The 19,746-nt window shown below is 43.7% G+C and overlaps 1 protein-coding gene across 2 annotated transcripts in view; it reads right to left on the reverse strand.

Annotated features, from left to right (window-relative positions):
• The window catches only part of TIMELESS (timeless circadian regulator), a 30,841-nt gene that overhangs the window by 8,981 nt on the left and 2,114 nt on the right, over positions 1 to 19,746 (reverse strand). For both annotated transcript variants that reach the window (XM_047866584.1, XM_047866583.1), the window contains exons 2-14: positions 8,329 to 8,489; positions 8,028 to 8,181; positions 6,174 to 6,288; positions 6,016 to 6,078; positions 5,375 to 5,476; positions 4,770 to 4,925; positions 4,156 to 4,289; positions 3,862 to 3,949; positions 2,787 to 2,963; positions 2,193 to 2,410; positions 1,846 to 1,949; positions 1,531 to 1,700; positions 67 to 201 (exon numbers count right to left, since the gene is read on the reverse strand). In XM_047866584.1, coding sequence (XP_047722540.1) covers positions 67 to 201; positions 1,531 to 1,700; positions 1,846 to 1,949; positions 2,193 to 2,410; positions 2,787 to 2,963; positions 3,862 to 3,949; positions 4,156 to 4,289; positions 4,770 to 4,925; positions 5,375 to 5,476; positions 6,016 to 6,078; positions 6,174 to 6,288; positions 8,028 to 8,181; positions 8,329 to 8,413 — 1,701 coding nt within the window. In that variant the 5' untranslated portion in view covers positions 8,414 to 8,489. The remainder of the gene's footprint in view (positions 1 to 66; positions 202 to 1,530; positions 1,701 to 1,845; positions 1,950 to 2,192; positions 2,411 to 2,786; positions 2,964 to 3,861; positions 3,950 to 4,155; positions 4,290 to 4,769; positions 4,926 to 5,374; positions 5,477 to 6,015; positions 6,079 to 6,173; positions 6,289 to 8,027; positions 8,182 to 8,328; positions 8,490 to 19,746) is intronic.

Raw genomic sequence — 19,746 nt, forward strand, 5'->3', positions numbered from 1 at the left:
AGGGAAACCCAGACAGCCTATCGGTGCACTACCCTTGAGAAAGATAGACTTTCTGCAACTACCTACCTGGGCATAGCACTGTAGCTGCTCGGCCAGGGATGGCCACATAGCTTCTAGTTCCCCTGTGCTATAGGAGACATTACCAGAAGCAACAGGCTGATCTTGGACCTTCTTTTTCTTCTTTCTTTTCTTTCGTTTGTTCTATGGAGAAAGAACCATTGTTAGGATGACAGAAAAGCTTAAGAGGACTTTTTCCCATCAATGTCTTCTCTATTAATTCATTCACCAGAGGTCTGAATTAATTAATAATCAATAGTCACGAGGGGCGCCTGGGTGGCGCAGTCGGTTAAGCGTCCGACTTCAGCCAGGTCACGATCTCGCGGTCCGGGAGTTCGAGCCCCGCGTCGGGCTCTGGGCTGATGGCTCGGAGCCTGGAGCCTGTTTCCGATTCTGAGTCTCCCTCTCTCTCTGCCCCTCCCCCGTTCATGCTCTGTCTCTGTCCCAAAAATAAATAAATGTTAAAAAATTAAAAAAAAAAAAAAAAATAATCAATAGTCACGGAATGACAACTGTGTGCTATTCATAAGCAATAGGGATGCAACAGTGAACAGTGTATTTCCTTGCCCTTGAGGAGCATACAATCTAGTGGAATCTTGAGACAGGTGGGTAGATAGGTAAATTATAGTACAGTATGGGTAAGACCTAGAATATGGCTGAGCATAAAATGCCATGGCAAAACTTAAGAGTAGTATTTAACTTATTTCTTGGGATCAGAGATTTCCCAAAAGCAGTTCTAGCTTAACCAAGCCTATAAAATGAACAGATTTACAATGAGGATAAGAAATTCTACCCAAAAAAGGGGCACCTGGGTGGCTAACTTGGTTTAAGCATCCAACTCTTGATTTTGGCTGAGGTCATGATCTCACCTTTCATGAGTTCAAGCCCTGAGCCAGGCTCTATGCTGATAGAGAGCCTGCTTGGGACTCTCTTTCTCTCCTCCTCTCTCTGCCCCTCCCCAACGTGGTCTTGCACGTCTTTAATCTTTTATTTCATTTCAAGCTCATATTACAATCCCACGTTTAGGGATCTGGGGACCCATATGAGCAGGTTGAGTTATTCTAACGGTAACTAATATAGGATGAGATCCCAGACCTTCTGGCTTTTAATTTAGGGTTCTTTCCATCTCACTACAATGCTTCTGAAGTATAACCAAGAAGGATCACAGCATAATTACTAAACTCTAAAACTGTGAATCCCCATAGTTTATGTGCTTAGCACACAGTAGGTATTTAATAAATGCTTCCTAAATGAATTAAAACATTTATGTTACACTGGAAATAAATCTAATTGAAAAAAGGAAACTATAGTAGACTCACATCAGCAACACAAACAAACCCTTTGCCCTCCTTAGTTCAGAGTAGTTCTAACAGGTGAGCTTAAGCTGCAGAAATATGAGGAGAGTTCCCTATTCTCTGACCGTTCCCTCATGGCTCTTTCCAAACTGTCCACACGCCCGGGGCTGCCCAGTACCTGCACCACCAGGTTCCCACGGCTCCGACAGAACCGCTCCAACATCTTGAGGAAGAGGTGAGTGGTTTCTACCAGGTCACGAAGGAAAGAGCGTGGCTGACATCTCTCATCAAACTTTCGAAAGAGTGCCAGGAACAGCTCTCGGTACTCCATCACATAGAAAATGTTGTCTAGGAATGGAGAAGAGAAAGGAATGGATGGATTGGTCTGGAAACTTTGGTAAAGGGAGAGATGGATGAAGTTGGGACTGCAAAGAGTGAGATTGTGGTCAAGAGATAGGAAAGGGCAGGGTCAGAGACCAGGCCAGGGTCTCACTCTTGATGATGCGGCTGCTCTCCCTCACAGCCTCATCTGGGGACATGTCCATCTCATTCACTGTGGCCAGCAGCTCCTGATAGGCCTTCAGGGCCAGGTGCATCCTGTGAGATGAGGAAAAGAGGAGAAATGGAGGACAACTTAGGAAATTGGCTCATGGAAAACGTACCACTTCTAAACCTTCCCTAAAAAAGGTGCCATCAAAAAGAATGACCCAGCCAGTACCTGCTCCCCATCCTTACCACCTTAATCCTGAAACAGGAAGAAAGTACCACCTGGAATTCAGGAACTCAGATTCCCAACCTAGCTGAGATGCCCACTCTGACCCCAGTTCTCATCCCACTCACCGACGTGCCCAGGAGGCAGCTTCCTTGCGGTCTGTCAGCATCATTTCATAGTAGTTGGTGAGGTTCTGCTCAATGAAGTGGAAGGTACGGACACTGAGGGTCTCAGAAACCAGGCCTGGCCGGAAGGAGGCAGCTCGGTTGAAGGTCATGAAGAAAGCCAAGGCCCACATGTAGTAGGTCTCATCATGCTGCTGAGCCTTCTCTCGCAGCAGGTGATCCTAATGTCGAGGAGAAAAAGACCACCCTGTGACCCCAGGGCTTCCAACTTTCTCCTTGTACTATGACGATGGGATAAACCCTAGACACCATTATAACCACATTCTAGGACCAGAATTTCCACCCTCTCTTGTTCTCCCCAGGTCTCTCCACATTCCTTTCCCCTTCCTCTGGGGCAATTTCTCTAAGCTTTTTAAAAACTGTCCCAATTGTCCCACTCCTTCCTAACATCCTCACCATCTCTCAAGGGTGCCCTATACCTTGTCCAACTTCTAGTCCACACTCTGGGGTCAGCCTCCTTCAGGCTCCTCCCCAGCTGCCCTTCTTACCCACCACTGGTCCCATCACCTCCCTATCCCATCCTCCCTAGGTTCTCACCTTCACTGAGCCCATGAGCCGGTTATAACAGTTCTCCAGGAACTCAGAGCAGAAGTCTCTGAGGAAGAGTCTCACATTGAGGGCGGAGCGGCGCTGAATGGACAGCTCCTGGGCAGCCTGCCGACGTTTAGGCACCCTTCGGGGCTGCTTTCCCAAATCTGAACTGTAGTTTTGGAGCTGGGGGGTGTACGTTGGGGAATCAGAATTACTCCTCATTACCACCCTCCCCTTGCAGCTCTTTCCACATCCCTAGTGCAACCATTTTCTCAGAAGAAACTCTTAGAAGGTTCTCTCCCTCTGGTACTAAATGAAGATACAGGTAAAGACAATAATGCCAGAGGCTCTGTTTCTCCTACAGTCTCCAACTTTCTTTCTTTCTTTTTTTTTTAAAGAGTATTCTTTTGGGCCTCCTGGGTGGCTCAGTTGGTTAAGCGTCTGACTTCGGCTCAGGTCATGATCTCACAGTTGGTGGGTAAGAGCCCCACTCAGGCTCTGTGCTGACAGCCCGGAGCCTGCTTCAGATTGTGTCTCCCTCTCTTTCTTCCCCTCCCTTGCTCACACTCTCTCAAAAATAAACATTAAAAAAAAAAAACAAATGAGTATTCTTTTCTTTTAAGTTTATTTATTTATTTTTGAGGAAGAGAGAGAGAGCACGAGAAGGGGAGGGGTGGAGAGAGAGGGAGAGGATCCCAAGCTGGCTTGGCACTGTGAGCACTGAGCCTCACATAGGTCTCAAACCAACGAACCGTGAGATCACGACCTGAGCCAAAATCAAGAGTTGGACGCTCAACTCACTGAGCCACCCAGGGGCCCCTCCTACGGTCTCCAACTTTCTAAGCCCAGGAACAGAGATGCTTTACTTCCAGAGAGACTTATTTACCTTTCTCTCTTTTTTTTTCCTTTTATGATTTTAAGTAATCCCTACACCCAACATGGGGCTTGAACTCACAACCCTGAGATGAAGAGTCACATGCTCCACTGACTGAGCCAGCCAGCTGCCCCACTTGCTTACCTTTCTTAGGTACCTTTAACTCCTTAGGTACCATGTTCTCACCCAAGATGGGAGCATACTCACATTGTGGAGACCTTTATGAAAGATAAGGTCCCTCTCCCCAATGGATTTCAACCCCTGGACAATGTAGGAGCCCCCAAATCGAGAATGTCTGCAGTAAAAAAAAAAAAAAAAAAAAAAAAAGTCCAGGGTGATTCCTCAAATTCTCTGGAAGCTTTATCCCCATTCTCTTTCATCAGCACATCAGAGCCTGCTGTAATTGCAAAGTGTTATCTGATCACCACTATCTTAGCCTTTGGCCTTAGCATTCCATACTGATGGGATGGAACATGGGTAGGGCAGATCCCTGCCACTCACCTGTTGCTTCGCTGAAGGGCTCGAGTCTTCTTTTCTGCCATTTCCCTCTGGCGCAACACCTCCAGTTCTGCCACATCTGTGCTCCGCTCCTTAGCTAAGCGCCCCTGTCCTACTCCCGCCAGCTGTTCAGGGTTCTAGATTTGGAATAAGGAGGAAAGAGTCAAAAGGACTGTCATTCCTTATTGTAGGTTCAGTCCTAGTGAGGACAGAAAAGGTGAATTAAATAGGACTGTTTAATGTACCCCATATTCTTTAAAAAAAAATTTTTTTTTCAACGTTTATTTATTTTTGGGACAGAGAGAGACAGAGCATGAACGGGGGAGGGGCAGAGAGAGAGGGAGACACAGAATCGGAAACAGGCTCCAGGCTCTGAGCCATCAGCCCAGAGCCCGACGCGGGGCTCGAACTCACGGACCGTGAGATCATGACCTGGCTGAAGACGGACACTTAACCGACTGCGCCACCCAGGCGCCCCTGTACCCCATATTCAAGAGGTAGCTACTCTGTTCCCCATCTGTCACCAGATAATTTGGCCATTATTACAAGAGTAATTCTGGGTATATAGCAGAAAAGTACATGGATGAAGGGACTGGGGAAATAGGCCAGGTACTCACCTGGTCACGAAACATAAGGGAGACAATCTCTAGCACATGCAGGCTCCACTGTTGCTCAGCAGGTGAGCTGGCCAGAAAGAGAAGCAGGTCATCCAGGCCACTGAGGTGAATTGCCCAGAGAAGCTGGTCATGGACACTGGCGTCATCATCGATCCTCTGAGCAGTGAGTGTGATAAGGGGAGAAAGAGCGGTCATTCAGTTTCACTGCCCTGCCTTGAAGTTCTCCAACTCATCTCTTTTTTTTTTAATTTTTATTTATTTTTTTTATTTTTTTAATTAAAAAAAAAAATTTTTTTAACGTTTATTTATTTTTGAGACAGAGAGAGACAAAGCATGAATGGGGGAGGGTCAGAGAGAGGGAGACACAGAATTTGAAACAGGCTCCAGGCTCTGAGCTGTCAGCACAGAGCCCGACGCGGGGCTTGAACTCACAGACCGTGAGATCATGACCTGAGCTGAAGTCGGCCGCTCAACCGACTGAGCCACCCAGGCGCCCCTCTCCAACTCATCTCTTGAGCAAGGTTCCCCCTGACCTGTCAGAGGGCAGAAAAGCAAAAACGGGCACCTCATCCTAACCAAGCATAAGAAAGCAGACAACCTCTCACCTTTTCCTGATCAAGGTCGGCTGGAACATGGAGAATATTTCTGACCAGCAGCAGGATCCGTTCAATCAGCAAGTTGTCTTCCTCTTGTCGTTCCTCCCAGCCCTAATCAGAAGGACAGTCAGAGGAAGACACTCCCTGTGGAAGGCAGGCAGCATCTACCCAGGCTGGGGGACGTAGGCTGAGAAGAGAACCAGGATTAAGAAGGAAGAAAAGAGGGGCGCCTGGGTGGCTCAGGGTTAAGTGTCTGACTTTGGCTCAATTCATGATCTTGCAGTTCATGACCTCGAGCCCAGCATGGGGTTCTGTGCTGACAGCTCAGAGCCTGGAGCCTGCTTCAGATTCTATGTGTCCCTCTCTTTCTGCCCCTACCCTGTTCGCACTCTGTCTCTCTCTCTCTCTCTCTCTCTCTCTCTCTCAAAAATAAACATTTTAAAAAAAGAAAAAAAAAAAAAAGAAGGAAGGAAAGAGTTCAAGCACTCTGGAGGCAGCCAGAGACAATGGATGGGACTATACATCTGCAAGGACTGGGGCCATATCTCCAAACTGTGCTGTCCTGACAATGCCCAGCCTGGCGCCCTGCCCAGAGGAGGAGCAAGACACTGATGGCCCCCTGGGATCCTGGAAGGTGGAGACCCACTCACCAGCTGTAGCAGCTCATACAAAGTTTCACTGAGGACTCCAAAAGCCTTCTCACTGGCAAAGGCCTGTAAGATAGGGGAATGGACCTTAAGTGGCACCCACCTTCTCCTTCCCTACTGCCCCCAACTTCTGCCCCAGGGACTCTGAAGGAAAACCTCACCTCTTTGTAGGCCTGTAAGTAGGCTAGCACCTGCAGAAAATGGTGACGAAAGCTGGGTTCTTTGGGCACACTGCCAAAACAGAGCAAAGCTGGTTGTGTCAAGTTCACCATCAGCCTGGGGAAACAATGAAAGAGGGAGATGTTCTTACATTTCCCCACCAGAGTCAAACACCAAAATCTACCAGTTCATGGAGTGCCTGGGTGGCTCAGTCAGTTAAGTATATGACTTCAGCTCAGGTCATGATCTTGCGGTCCATGAGTTCGAGCCCCACATCAGGCTCTGTTCTGACAGCGCAGAGCTTGCTTCAGATTCTGTGTCTCCCTCTGTCTCTGCCCCTTCCCCACTCACATTCTGTCTCTGTCTCTCAAAAATGAATAAATGTTAAAAAAAATTTAAAACCGGGGTGCCTGGGTGGCTCAGTCAATTAAACGTCCAACTTGGGCTCAGGTCATGATCTTGTGATTCGTGAGTTTGAACCCCGCATTGGATTGTCTGCTGTCAGCACAGAGCCCACTTCAGATCCTCTGTTCCCCTCTCTCTGCCCCTCCACTGCTCACATGCTCTCTCCTTCTCTTTTGAAAACAAATAAACATAAAAATATATATATATTTAAAAAATTAAAAAACAAAAGCAAAGATATTTGCAAACGACATATCAGATAAAGGGTTAGTATCCAAAATCTATAAACAACTTATCAAACTCAACACCCAAAAACAAATAATCCAGTGAAGAAATGGGCAAAAGACATGAATAGACACTTCTCCAAAGAAGACATCCAGATGGCCAACTGACACATGAAAAAATGCTCAACATCACTCATCATCAGGGAAATACAAATCAAAACCACAATGAGATACCACCTTACACCTGTCAGAATGGCTAACATTAACAACTCAGGCAACAACAGATGTTGGCGAGGATGCGGAGAAAGAGGATCTCTTTTGCATTGTTGGTGGGAATGCAAGCTGGTGCAGCCACTCTGGAAAACAGTATGGAGGTTCCTCAAAAAACTAAAAATAGAACTACCCTATGACCCAGCAATTGCACTATTAGGTATTTATCCAAGGGATACAGGTGTGCAGTTTTGAAGGGACACATGCACCCCCATGTTTATAGCAGCACTCTCAACAATAGCCAAAGTACGGAAAGAGGCCAAATGTCCATCGATGGATGAATATTTAAAGAAGATGGAGTATTATATATATATATACACACACACACACACATATATACATATATGTATACAATGGAGTATTACTACAATGGAGTGTATATATATATATATATATATACTCCATATATATACGTATATATACATATATATATACATATACGTATATATACACACAATGGCGTATTACTTAGCAATCAAGAAGAATGAAATCTTGCCATTTGCAACTATGTGGATGGAACTGGAGGATATTATGCTAAGTGAAATTAGTCAGTCAGAGAAAGACAAATATCATATGACTGAGGTCATTTGAGGACTTTAATAGACAAAACAGATGAACGTAAGGGAAGGGAAACAAAAATAATATAAAAACAGGGAGGGGGACACAACATAAGAGACTCATAAATATGGAGAACAAACTGAGGGTTACTGGAGGGGTTGTGGGAGGGGGGATGGGCTAAATGGGTAAGGGGCACTAAGGAATCTACTCCTGAAATCATTGTCGCACTATATGCTAACTAATTTGGATGTAAATTTAAAAAAAATTAAAATTAAAGGGAAAAAACCAAAAAACTTACTAGAAAAAAAAAAAAGCAAAAACAAAACAAAACCCCACCAAAACCTATCAGCTCAAACACCAAGGGCTGGTGCATGGTAAAAGTTAAAACGCTGGGGAACCAACCTGATAACAGCATCGAAGAGAGGCTTGTCCTGGCGGTGTTGGGTAAGGATGGGTAGAAGGTCACTCTGCAGGATCTGGGCTGCCCCCAACTGTTGCCGCACATCGCGAGTGTCATCCTCATGCCTCAAGTAGCGGATCAAATCCTTTACACTCTCTTTAGGGACAGAATAAACACTTACAAGAAACCCTGGAAGAAGCTCCACCTTGGCCCATGTGCTATTCATACCCAGGACTTGAGAAATTCTACAGATCTCCTCGATTCAAGCAAGTTTTGTACCTGTTTTCTCCAAAAGGTACTCACCTAAGCAATCTGGTTCTTTGTGGTAAGTGTCTCCCTCTAAGTACCCAAGGGCACTACATGTGGCTAGAAGTTCACAATTCATCATGTACAAGTCCACACACCAGTGGACCGACCACGAGAGATATAAGATATGTAGAAGCAGGACACAGAAATGATGAGGCCTGCAGAGACAGGGAAAGAAAACAAATGTAGGGTTCTCTCCATGAAAGGGAGAGGGGAACAGAACAGGACCCTAATGCTCTGAGTATTCTGAACAAGGTCCTCAAATGCTTCGCTTTTGTCAGAACCAAAAGTGCTAATCCTAGTTCCAGGAAAAGCTTAAATTAAGGCTTCTACCTAACCAAAACCAAGGAGGTGGAGCACCTGGGGGGCTCAGTCAGGTAAGTTCTGACTTCAGCTCAGGTCATGATCTCCAGTTCCTGAGTTTGAGGCCCAATATCGAGCTCTCTGCTATTAGCGCAGAGACCCCTTCAGAAACCCCCTCTTTCTGCCCCTTCTCCCACTCGTGCATGTTCTCTCTCAAAAATATAAAACATTGAAAAAAAAAAAACAAAAAAACAAAAAAACAAGGAGGCTCCAAGCCTAAGAATTAAGTGCCTGCCCCATACTCTAATAACTTAGAACTGAAACTATGAAAACAGTCTGTTTCAGAGTCAAGATAATGCATAGAAAGGTTGGTTAGAGAAAGGCATCAATTCTGAAACTTTCACCCTCAGAGAGCTCTGTAGCCTTTTAGAGGAGGGGGGGGAATGAGCTTCCCTCTCCTTTACAGCTCCCTCCACCTCCCATTGCCCTTCCACACACCCTGTTACAGCTCTATGTACAAGGGCTCAAAAACCCAACTTTGACCATACAGTGATGCCTCGTAGGCTCTAACACTTCTAGGAGCCCTGAGGCATCTGAGGCACTGGAGATGCATGGAGAAAGTTCCTTCACTCTCCTCCCCAATGTTACTCTTAAATTTTGGGACTCTTAGTAGAAGCTAGTGTCTAACAGAATGGGTGAGGAAAATAATTAAACTGGTTAAACTCCCCATCTTTCTCTAGAGAAGAATCATCTTCCTTTTCTAAAGCACGTCTCTTTTGATTAAAATCCTTACACCCTCATCAGATAATCAAGTAGGCAGAGATTCAGAATCTTGGATGTTTCAGAACCTGACATTGATACACAGACACACACAAACACATTGCATTTACTAACCCGTTCCTGTGGAAAATCGGGAATATCTGTCAATCCTGTCTCCTCAGCACATTCAGCTACACTGCTCTCAGCCCTTGGTAGCTTCCTCTATAAAGACCTTTCCCTGTTTCATACCTACCTCCAGCCTGACTCCACCCCTGTTCCCCCAGAGGAAATGGATAGTATCCAAGACACTGAAGTTTAATGCTTGATGCTATCTCCTTGCATTTATGTAACTGGTCTACTTCTCCAGGCTACCTGCTATCCTCTACCTGCTCCTAGTGCTAATCTACTTTCTGAACGCTCAGCCCAGCAAGAGTGAGCCTGTAAAACATTCACTGAATGACCAACTATAAAGTCTGAAGGGAGACTTCTCTTCAATGCCCTTTCTCATAGGACCTGTAGACCCTGAGACCTGGGGTTCAGTGTGGTAGGTATAGTGTGTGAGATCTCTGATTATCTCCTTAGCTACATCCAGCTTTTTCTTTTTCTTTTTTTTTAAGTAGGCTCCACAGTGTGGAGCCCAATGTGGGGCTTTAACTCGCAACTCTTAGATCAAGACCTGAGCTGAAATCAAGAGTCAGATGCTTAACTGACTGAGCCACCCAGGTGCCCCTTCCAGCTTTTCCAGACAGATCACTGGTGTGCTTACCTATGTGCACACACGCACACACACCCAGACTGAAGTGCTTCCCTGTCTGCTCTCTCCAAGTGGCAGCCTAGGAAGCTGACAACAGAACGGTCCATAAAGATGCTGAACTAGCACATCCTCCTCAAAATAAGACACAGCATCCCACTCTGGCACTAAAAGGTGTGAAATGATAAAGTCTTCTAACAAGAGAGACAAAGCCATGTCTGCGAGGCTCTAATAAGAAAGATAACCTCATACAGTCCCATCTCTCCTTCCCCTATATCTTGCCTCCTCCACTGTAGATCAATTCTATATAAAGACTCAGTATATGTAAAATTGGCCCAGCAGAGTACTCAAACATCTGCTTTCAACACATCACCACTTTACCTGAAAGGCAAAATTAACAGAGGTAGTAAGAGCTACCTATTACCTGACTACCTATTACCTGGCAACCAAACTAAGATAGGGGAGGGGAAAGGAGATAGCAAAGGAGCAGCCCTTGCAGACATGAGAAGGGAAGATGTTATGTAAGAGACGCAGGACCTCAGGTTCTAATCCCCTGCAGTTTTGACAAAACCAGAAAGACACAGGCAAAGCAGAAGAAGAAATGGGTCAGAAGACCTATTATAAAGCTTTCAGGTTATGAAGCAAGCTGGCAATCTTGGGCCTATTCATTAGAACTGGAATAACAGGGGCGCCTGGGTGGCTCAGTCGGTTGAGCGTCCCACTTCGGCTCAGGTCATGATCTCGCAGTCTGTGGGTTCGAGCCCCGCGTCCGGCTCTGTGCTGACAGCTCAGAGCCTGGAACCTGCTTCAGATTCTGTCTCCCTCTCTCTCTGCCCCTCCCTCACTCATGCTCTGTCTCTCTGTCAAAAATAAATAAACATTTAAAAAAAAAAGACCTGGAATAACAGAGCTCTCACAGGTGTTTCAGCTGTGGAACACACTATTAAAAAAATCAGCCAGGGGGGCGCCTGGGTGTCTCAGTCGGTTAAGCGGCCGACTTCGGCTCAGGTCATGATCTCGCAGTCCGTGAGTTCGAGCCCCGCGTCGGGCTCTGTGCTGACAGCTCAGAGCCTGGAGCCTGTTTCAGATTCTGTGTCTCCCTTTCTCTCTGACCCTCCCCTGTTCATGTTCTCTCTCTGTCTCAAAAATAAATAAATGTTAAAAAAAAAGTTAAAAAAAAATCAGCCAGGGACAGAAAACTTACAGTTCACTCTTTTCATTCATTTAACTAGAAGCTACTCAGTCTGGTCTCATCTTCCTCTCCAGACCACTTACAATCTGATTGTCTTATTCTCCTCTACTAAATGTTGTCCTATGCATTTCTGAATGCACTCAATTCTTTCATAGGAGAATCATTCAGTAGAAACAAACACAAAGAACAGTACAATGGTCAGAGGTGGGATCAGAGTCCTAGCTTCACTGCCTCCTTCCTATTCTTCACCAAGTCAGTCAGTCACAGAAAGGATGCTGTGGCAGCCACAGAGGTGCCCGTTCAGAGATTTTTCTTCAAGAAAGAGCTTATGGGGGCGCCTGGGTGGCTCAGTTGATTAAGCGTCCAGCTCTTGATTTTGGCTCAGGTCATGATCTCACACTCATGACATCAAACCCTGCATCAGGCTCTTTGGGGCTCCATGAAGCCTGCTTAAGATTCTCCCTCTCGAAAGAAAGAAAGGAAAAGAAAAGAAAAGAAAAAAGAAAAGAAAAGAAAAGAACAGAACTTGTCATTCAGCTGCAAAGAATGCAGCTAGCTGACAGCTCCTCCAGGATCCACCTCAGTCCCATCCTTCCTGAGCAGTCCCCCAGCTAATGATAAGCATAGGGGTCCTGGGGCCTAGCCATTTCTGTCCAACAAGGATTCCTCTATTAGGCAATCTTTGCTTCTGAGTTTCTCACTGGCTCAGCTGAGACTCTCACCGCCCCCAACTTTGCTAGCCCCTTGATCTATCACAGGCACTCCTAACTCTATCTCAGTGTCTGCTCCCCAGAGGTCCTGAACTGACAGATCCCTACCCCACTTCCATTATACGGTTATTGTATTATGAAAATCCAGTTAAGTTACATCACAACACATTGCAAACTCAGATGGATAATATAAAGTTAAAATGAAAATCAGTGGTTTTCATGCTTTATGATTTCATGTACCATTATATATCCCCCAAGCTGGAGAAGCGATCTTGACTAGTAAGGATATTAAAAATAGGAACATTAAAAATAAACACTTTTTAAAAACCCCATGAACATCTATTAACACCAATGTTTCATAAAAGGAAAAGCTTAACACACATATACAAAAAGTAGCTATTATATAATCTCAGCTATGTCCTTTCCCTTAAGGTACATAAACAAGTCTTTATCAAGAGTCACATGCTCTACTGACTGAGCCATCCAGGTGCCTCTGAAAGAATTAATTTTGAATTAATGGATTATCCTGGCTTATAACCTTTGAACCAATGAGCTCATTTTGGAGATTACAACCCAACAAAACAATTCAAAAAAGAGAAGTAATCACTGATACAAAACCAAAAACAATACCTCTTCCTAACACATTCTAGTTTATAAAATGTTTTCATAGCTTTAACTTCACTTTGAACCTCACAACAGACCTAAGTGATAAATACAATCATTTCCATTTCACAGGTAAAGAAACAGTCTCAGAGTCTCAGAGAGAATAGAGAATATACACTTCAGTAAGATGTTTATAGATGAGTTATCTTTAATGGCAAAGCCTTGGAAACAAGTCAGATATCCCAAGTCTGGGAACAGTTAGGAAAACTCTGGAATGTTAATAAACAATATATCATATAAAAACTAACTGCAGGGCGCCTGGGTGCCTCAGTTGGTTGAATATCCGGCTCTTGGTTTTTAGCTCAAGTCATGGTCTTGGGTTTGGGCCCTGCTTGGGATTCTTTCTCTCTCTTCCTCTCTCTGCCCCTCCCCTGCTCTCTCTCTCTTAAAATGGATAAATATCAAAAGCAAAAACAAAAACAAAAAAACACTGCACACTAAAATTCAAAAGCTTAGGGGCACCTGGATGGCTCAGTCATTTAAGCTTCTGACTTCAGCTCAGGTCATGATCTCTCTTTTATTAAAAAAAAAAAAAATTTTTTTAATGTTTATTTACTTTTGAGGGAGAGAGAGACAGAGTGAAAGAAGGAAAGGGGCAGAAAGAGATGGAGACACAGAATCTGAGGCAGACTCCAGGCTCTGAGCTGTCAGCATAGAGCCTGATGCGGGCTCGAACCCATGAACTATGAGATCATGATGTGAGCCGAAGTCGGACATTCAACTGACTGAGCCACACAGGTGTCCCAGGTCATGATCTCTTGGTTTGTGAATTAGAGCCCTGCATCTGGCTCTCTGCTGTCAACCCAGAGCTTGCTTCAGATCCTCTGGTCCCCTCTCTGCCCTTCCCCTGTTCAGGCACGTGCATGCATGCACATGCTCTCTCACTCTCAAAAATGAATAAACATTTTAAAAAAGGATTAAAAAATGAACAAACGGGCGCCTGGGTGGAGCAGTCGGTTAAGCGTCCGACTTCAGCCAGGTCACGATCTCGCGGTCCGTGAGTTCGAGCCCCGCATCGGGCTCTGGGCTGATGGCTCAGAGCCTGGAGCCTGTTTCTGATTCTGTGTCTCCCTCTCTCTCTGCCCCTCCCCCATTCATGCTCTGTCTCTCTCTGTCCCAAAAATAAATAAAAGTTGAAAAAAAAAATGAACAAACATTTTAAAAACGGGTGCTTAAAATAAATAAAAATTCAAAGGCTTACATTTTAAAAAAGGCACATAAAGTAGAATGTTCACAATAACAACCACATAAAAACGTGAATGCTCTGGAGGCATCTGGGTGGCTCAGTCGATTAAGCATCTGGCTTTGGCTCAGGCCATGATCTCACATTTCGTGGGTTCAAGCCCCACATCGGGCTCTATGCTGACAGCTTACCCTGCGTCAGGGTTCTGTGTTGACAGCTTGGAGCCTGGAGCCTGCTTCAGATTCTGTGTCTCCCTCTCTCTGCCCCTCCCCTACTTGCACTTTGTCTCTCTCAAAAATAAGCAAACATTAAAAAAGTAAATAAATAAAATAAAGATATTCAGGGCGCCTGGGTGGCTCAGTCGGGTTAAGCGTTGGACTTTTGATTTTGACTCAGGTCATGATCTTGAGGTTCATGAGATTGAGCCCTGCACCAAGCTCTGTGCGGACAGTGCAGAGCCTGCTTGGGATTCTCTCTCTCCTCTCTCTCTTCCCCTCCCCCACTGGCACGTGCACTCTCTCAATCAAAGAAACTTAAAAATAAATAAAGGTATCCTGGGGTGACTGGGTGGCTCAGTCAGTTAAGCGGCCGACTTTGGCTCAGGTCATGATCTCACAGTTTGTCAGTATGAGCCCCACATCAGGCTCTGCTGTCAGCACAGAGCCTGCTTCAGATTCTTTGTACCCCTCTCTCTCTCTGCCCTTACCCCGCTCATGTTCTTGCTCTCTCTCTCTCTCAAAATTAAACATTAAAAAAATTTTTTTAATATAAATAAATAAATAAAGGTATTCACTGTTTTCAATTCTTGTAGCAAAATGGTACTTTTCAATAAAAACAGCAAAGGTAGCCATTGCTGTGCTCACAGGTTTTCCCTCCTATTCCCACTCTCCTAGCCCAAAGGTCTCCTTCTAACAGTTCTTCAGAAGGAATGGGGGCAGCTGGGCTGGCTGACTGAGAGTTATTGTCCATTCACTGTTTCCACCCACAGAGATGCAGGAACCTCGTGTCTTCTCCCAAAGTCTCCTCTGGTCTCTTTCAGCAGCCCTCCCTCTTTGCGTTTTATTTTATTATTATTATTTTTTTATTTTGCACAGGAAATGAGTTTTGAAGCAGCCCAAACTCTTGTGTTGCTGTGAACATGAAAGGTTAATCCTGACGCACAGACAAGAGCGTGGGGTTTCACGATAGTTAGCTCCACTAAATCCTTTCCTCCTGCAAAGAGGGAAAAGGAGAAGCCGTACACACTATTTCCAATCATGGGACAAACAGATAAACACAAGTCTGTAATTTCTCTGTTCTAATCAGAGCACTTTATTACACTTCCTGAATTTTCTGCTTTGGAAACAACTTCCTCCATGCTGCCTCTTTCACTCATAACAGAGGCAAAACAGAAAAACCAGCACCATCCTGGCTTGCCAAAGAATCAATGGAAAAGAGGGAAATTCTCTTTTTTTTTCAATAATAAACTCCTGGATAGATTTTTCGGATTTTTTGGTTTGCTTTGTGAAAGCAATGGCCTCCAAAGTTCTGGATTTCATAGATAGATCTTTAATTTTTTATTTTTTTAATTTAGGGAGACTAACATAAGGTTGCCAACTTAAAATTTTGTAACTTAAGGATACTTAGGAACACACGCACCCCTCATATACTGCTGTTTATAAATATTTCAGCTGCTGTGGAAAATAGGCAATTCCTCAAAATGTTGAACACAGAGTTATCATAAGACCCAGCAATTCCACTCTTAGATATTTATCTGAGAGAAATAAAAAGTATGTGCTCACAAAAACTTGTACACGAATGTTCATAGCATTATTTATAATAGTCACAATGTGGGAAAAACGCCAAATGTCCATCAACCGATGAACAGATATAAACAAAAATGGAATGGAATAAAAAAACAATGGAATATTTAACAATAAAAATGAATGAAGTACTGATACATGCTCCAATATGGATGAAACTTGAAAACGTTATTTTCAGTGAAAGAAGCCAAACACAAAAGGTTGCATACTGTTTGCTTCCATTTATATGAAATGTCCACAGAATAGGCAAATCCATACAGACACAAAGTAGATTAGCAGTTGCCAGAATGGGGGGGGAGGGGGGGAGGGGGGGAGGGGGGAGGGGGGGGAGGGAGGGAGGAGAGGTGGAGTACTGTTAGTAGGTACCTACAGAGTTTCTTTTGGGGGTGATGAAAATATCCTAATGTTAGATAGTGGTAATGGTTGTCCAGCTCTGTGGACTGTACACTTTAAAAGGGTGAATTTTATGGTATGTAAATTATATCTTAATAAAGCTGTTTACAAAAAAAACTTCCCACACAATTACTATATATTCTATTTTCACTATTTAAACACCAAAAAAAAAAAAAAAAAAAAAAGAACCCCAAACAAAACAACAAAGCGGGCGCATGGGTGGCTTGGTAGGTTAAGTGTCCCACTCTTGATTTTGGCTCAGGTCATGATCTCAGGGTCATGATCAAGCCCCGCATTGGCCTCTGTGCCAACAGCATGAGCCTGCTTGGGGTTCTCTCTCTTTCTGTGCCCCTCCCCAACGTGTGCATGCATGTACACTCACTCTCTCTATTGCTCTCAAAATAAATAAATAAACATTTCAAAAAAACTACAAATAAAATCTCAGGACAAAGTACAGTCCATTAAATTTTATAAACTTGAATTTATGAAAAAAACTAACTCTATTTTACTTTCACATTTTATCACAGACAGCTGGGAACTCTGTCAAACATCTTACAGCCAGCAGACCTTGACATTTAAAGGGATGTTAGTTACTTTTGTCACTCAACTAAGTACCAAGTGGTTCAGACAAAGCAATATTCCTCTGAAATTAATACTTGTAGGCCTCAAAATGCAAGAACCAAACAAAAACAAAGGATAAAATATTAAATACACTTGGTATTGAAATTAGAAAATTAACTCACTTCTTGAAAACAAAATAAAACCAAACAAAAACTCTGCCCCAAATCAACTCTAAGAACCAGCTTTGAGAACCATTAGTATGAACAGAATGACTTTTGGCATTTGGATTCTAGTTCTGTCCAGTACCAAATTGGTGATCTTGGGTATGTGGCTTAACCTAAACCTCAGTTTCCTTGTCAGTATAGTAAGAAAATAAACGGGGAAGTTTGAATCAGATCATGCATGGAAAGCGGTGCTACTCAAAGCATGGCATGCAGACCACTGTTGGTCCACAAACTGTTAGCAGTCTGCATACAGTACAGACACAAAGCGTACACATTTAGAATGTCTTACGGCAGGTGAGAGTTAATGTTTGTTGAATCTAATAATTTTTAAAAGTCTACATTCTGTAGTTTTTTCATGTTATTTTTCTAGTAATTCAATTTAGTTCAGGTCCTGACTATCTCTAGAGTACTCAACTGCTTCCTAACCTCTATCCCTGCTTCCAGTCTTAAGTCTATCCATAACATGGTTACCAGATTTTGACCATATAACCACCCTACTTAAAACCTTTCAATGGCTATGTAAGAAACTTCATAGTGATTGTCTCTGGGGAGAACGGGGGAGGAGGAGTCTAGGGTAGGAGAAACATTTATCTTTCACTCTAGTACTACTTGAATTGTTTATCATTAGTAATCAAACAGTCCCAGTATTTTGCAAAAAAAGTGTTTTTAGAAAAGTATGTTATAGGTCAATTGTAACTCAGTAAACCTGGGGGGAAAAAGAAAGAAAGAAAAGTACTGATGTGTAACAGCTTGGGGGGAGAAACCTACCTTGTCCTTTACCAAGATAATTTTCGAAGCACTGATACCAGGCACTTTACTGAATGCTAAGCACAAAGTAAGGACTCTCAAAATACTAACTTCCTCTCCATCTACTGGATTCTATAGTCAATCACTAAATGCTTACGTAGAGCCCCCAAGGTGAAAAGACAAATGTTGTGTGGGTGCTAAAGCAATTTAAGAAATTTAGTTGCAGAAATAAAGCCCACCCGATATAGAACAAACAACATAAAAGACAAATCAGTACAAGCTCTAATTAAGTGATATTGAAAAAACTTTCTGAAAAACTAGGGCTCTTTTCAGGTTAAAGTGGTCAAGAAGGTTTTTGTCAGAGGAAATGTGATTAGACCCAGGCCTTCAAAGGTTGCATAGGATTCAGGCAGCTGAGAGGCAGAAGAGTATTTAGACAGAGAACTGCCAGAGCAAAAGCAGGGAGGGAGCTACTCTGGGCAGGTGAGACTAACAGGAAAGCAGTAGAAATGAGGGGTTGGAACTGACTTTATGGGACAACCTTGTCTTTGTCTACCAATTCAAGGATTTAGAACAAAAGCCAGAAGTCAGTCCTTGAAGATTTTTGAGCTGAAAAGCAAATGATCAAACTGGGGTGGCACAAGCAGTATCCCGTAACCTACTATTGGATCACTCTCTGTGAGGTGTGTCAATCTTTTTCCTTTCCCTGCTTTCACCATACAAAAGATCCCAACCTCAGATCAATCCAACCATCTACTTTCTAGACTCGAACTTAAATCATGATTCAGATTTGCTGAAGAAAACCAAACAACCGTGTGCAGAATGGTACATAACCACTGTGTAGGCTCCAACCTCAGCGTGGCCCAGCAAATCTTTTTTAGTGTTCCTAGTTCACTTCCTATTCTCATTCCCAAAGAACAACTGTTACTAGCTTTCACTGTTATCCTCAAGCCCCTCAACTGCACTGCTTCCTGGACCTCTCATTTGGTGTCTCTGCCCCTTTCCTCTAGGGAACAACTGAGGTCATCAGACAAGGAAGAACTCTCTCAACTTTCTCTGCCCAAGCCTAAAAATGTACATATTTCAAGTCCCACCCAGACTTCTTTGCTTCTAATTTAAGCCCTCCATTTGTGATTAATCAATCACTTCCTGTCCCTTAATTGACTGTTCCTCTTTTTTTTAAAGATTTTTCTTAAATAATCTCTATACCCAATGTGGGACTCAAACTTACAACCCCAAGATCAAGAGTCATATGCTCCATTGACTGAGTCAGCCAGGCACCCTGGTTGTTCCTCATTTCTCATGTTCCAGTCTTCTCTTTATATTGGCCCATCCCCATGTAAGTTGCTTAAAGCTCTTCCATCTCAGGGAGGAGAAAATCCAACATAAAACAATACCTTTCCTTGACCCCATATTGGCTTCTCCTTCTCTCCTCCTTAAGCACAGATGTTCATAGGCCTTTGTCTTCATTTCTCTTCCAGTCTTACACTACACAGCTTCCTTGGGCAAACTCCTCCATTCCTATGGCTTCAACCACCATCTCTGTCATTAGCCAGCAAACCTATACCCTTGCCATACTGAGCTCTCATGGTGCCGATCTCCTATTTCACTAATGAATAGCATTCTCCATCTTTATGCCTCATAGATACCTCACATTCAACATGTCCAAAATGGAATACCTTCCCCCCAAATGTGTCTCTACTTTTAGTTTGGATCTCTTTAGGGACTGACACTATCTACTCGGTCATTCACATAGGAAAGCTAGGCGTCATCCTAGATACCTCAAGTCATTAACTCGGGCTAATTCTACTTCCTTAAGCTCTCCTATCCAGCTCCTATAAATCCCCATTGGTACTGCCTTAGTTCAGACGCTGAGTATCTCTAGCTTAGATTACTCAACCACTTCCTAACTTCTTTTCCTGCCTCATCTTGTTCTCTTAAGTATTCACAAAATGGTTACTAGATTTGGCCATATAACCACCCTGCTTAAAACCCTTCAATGGATGGAGTACCTGGGTGGCTCAGTCAGGTAAGCGCCCAAATTCTGATTTCAGCTCTGGTCATGATTTCCCAGTTTCTTGAGTTCAAGCCCTGTGTCAGGCTCTGAGCTGATCCTGTGAAGCCTGC

This window comes from Prionailurus viverrinus, chromosome B4, assembly GCF_022837055.1.
Source record: "Prionailurus viverrinus isolate Anna chromosome B4, UM_Priviv_1.0, whole genome shotgun sequence".
Lineage (NCBI taxonomy): Eukaryota > Metazoa > Chordata > Mammalia > Carnivora > Felidae > Prionailurus > Prionailurus viverrinus.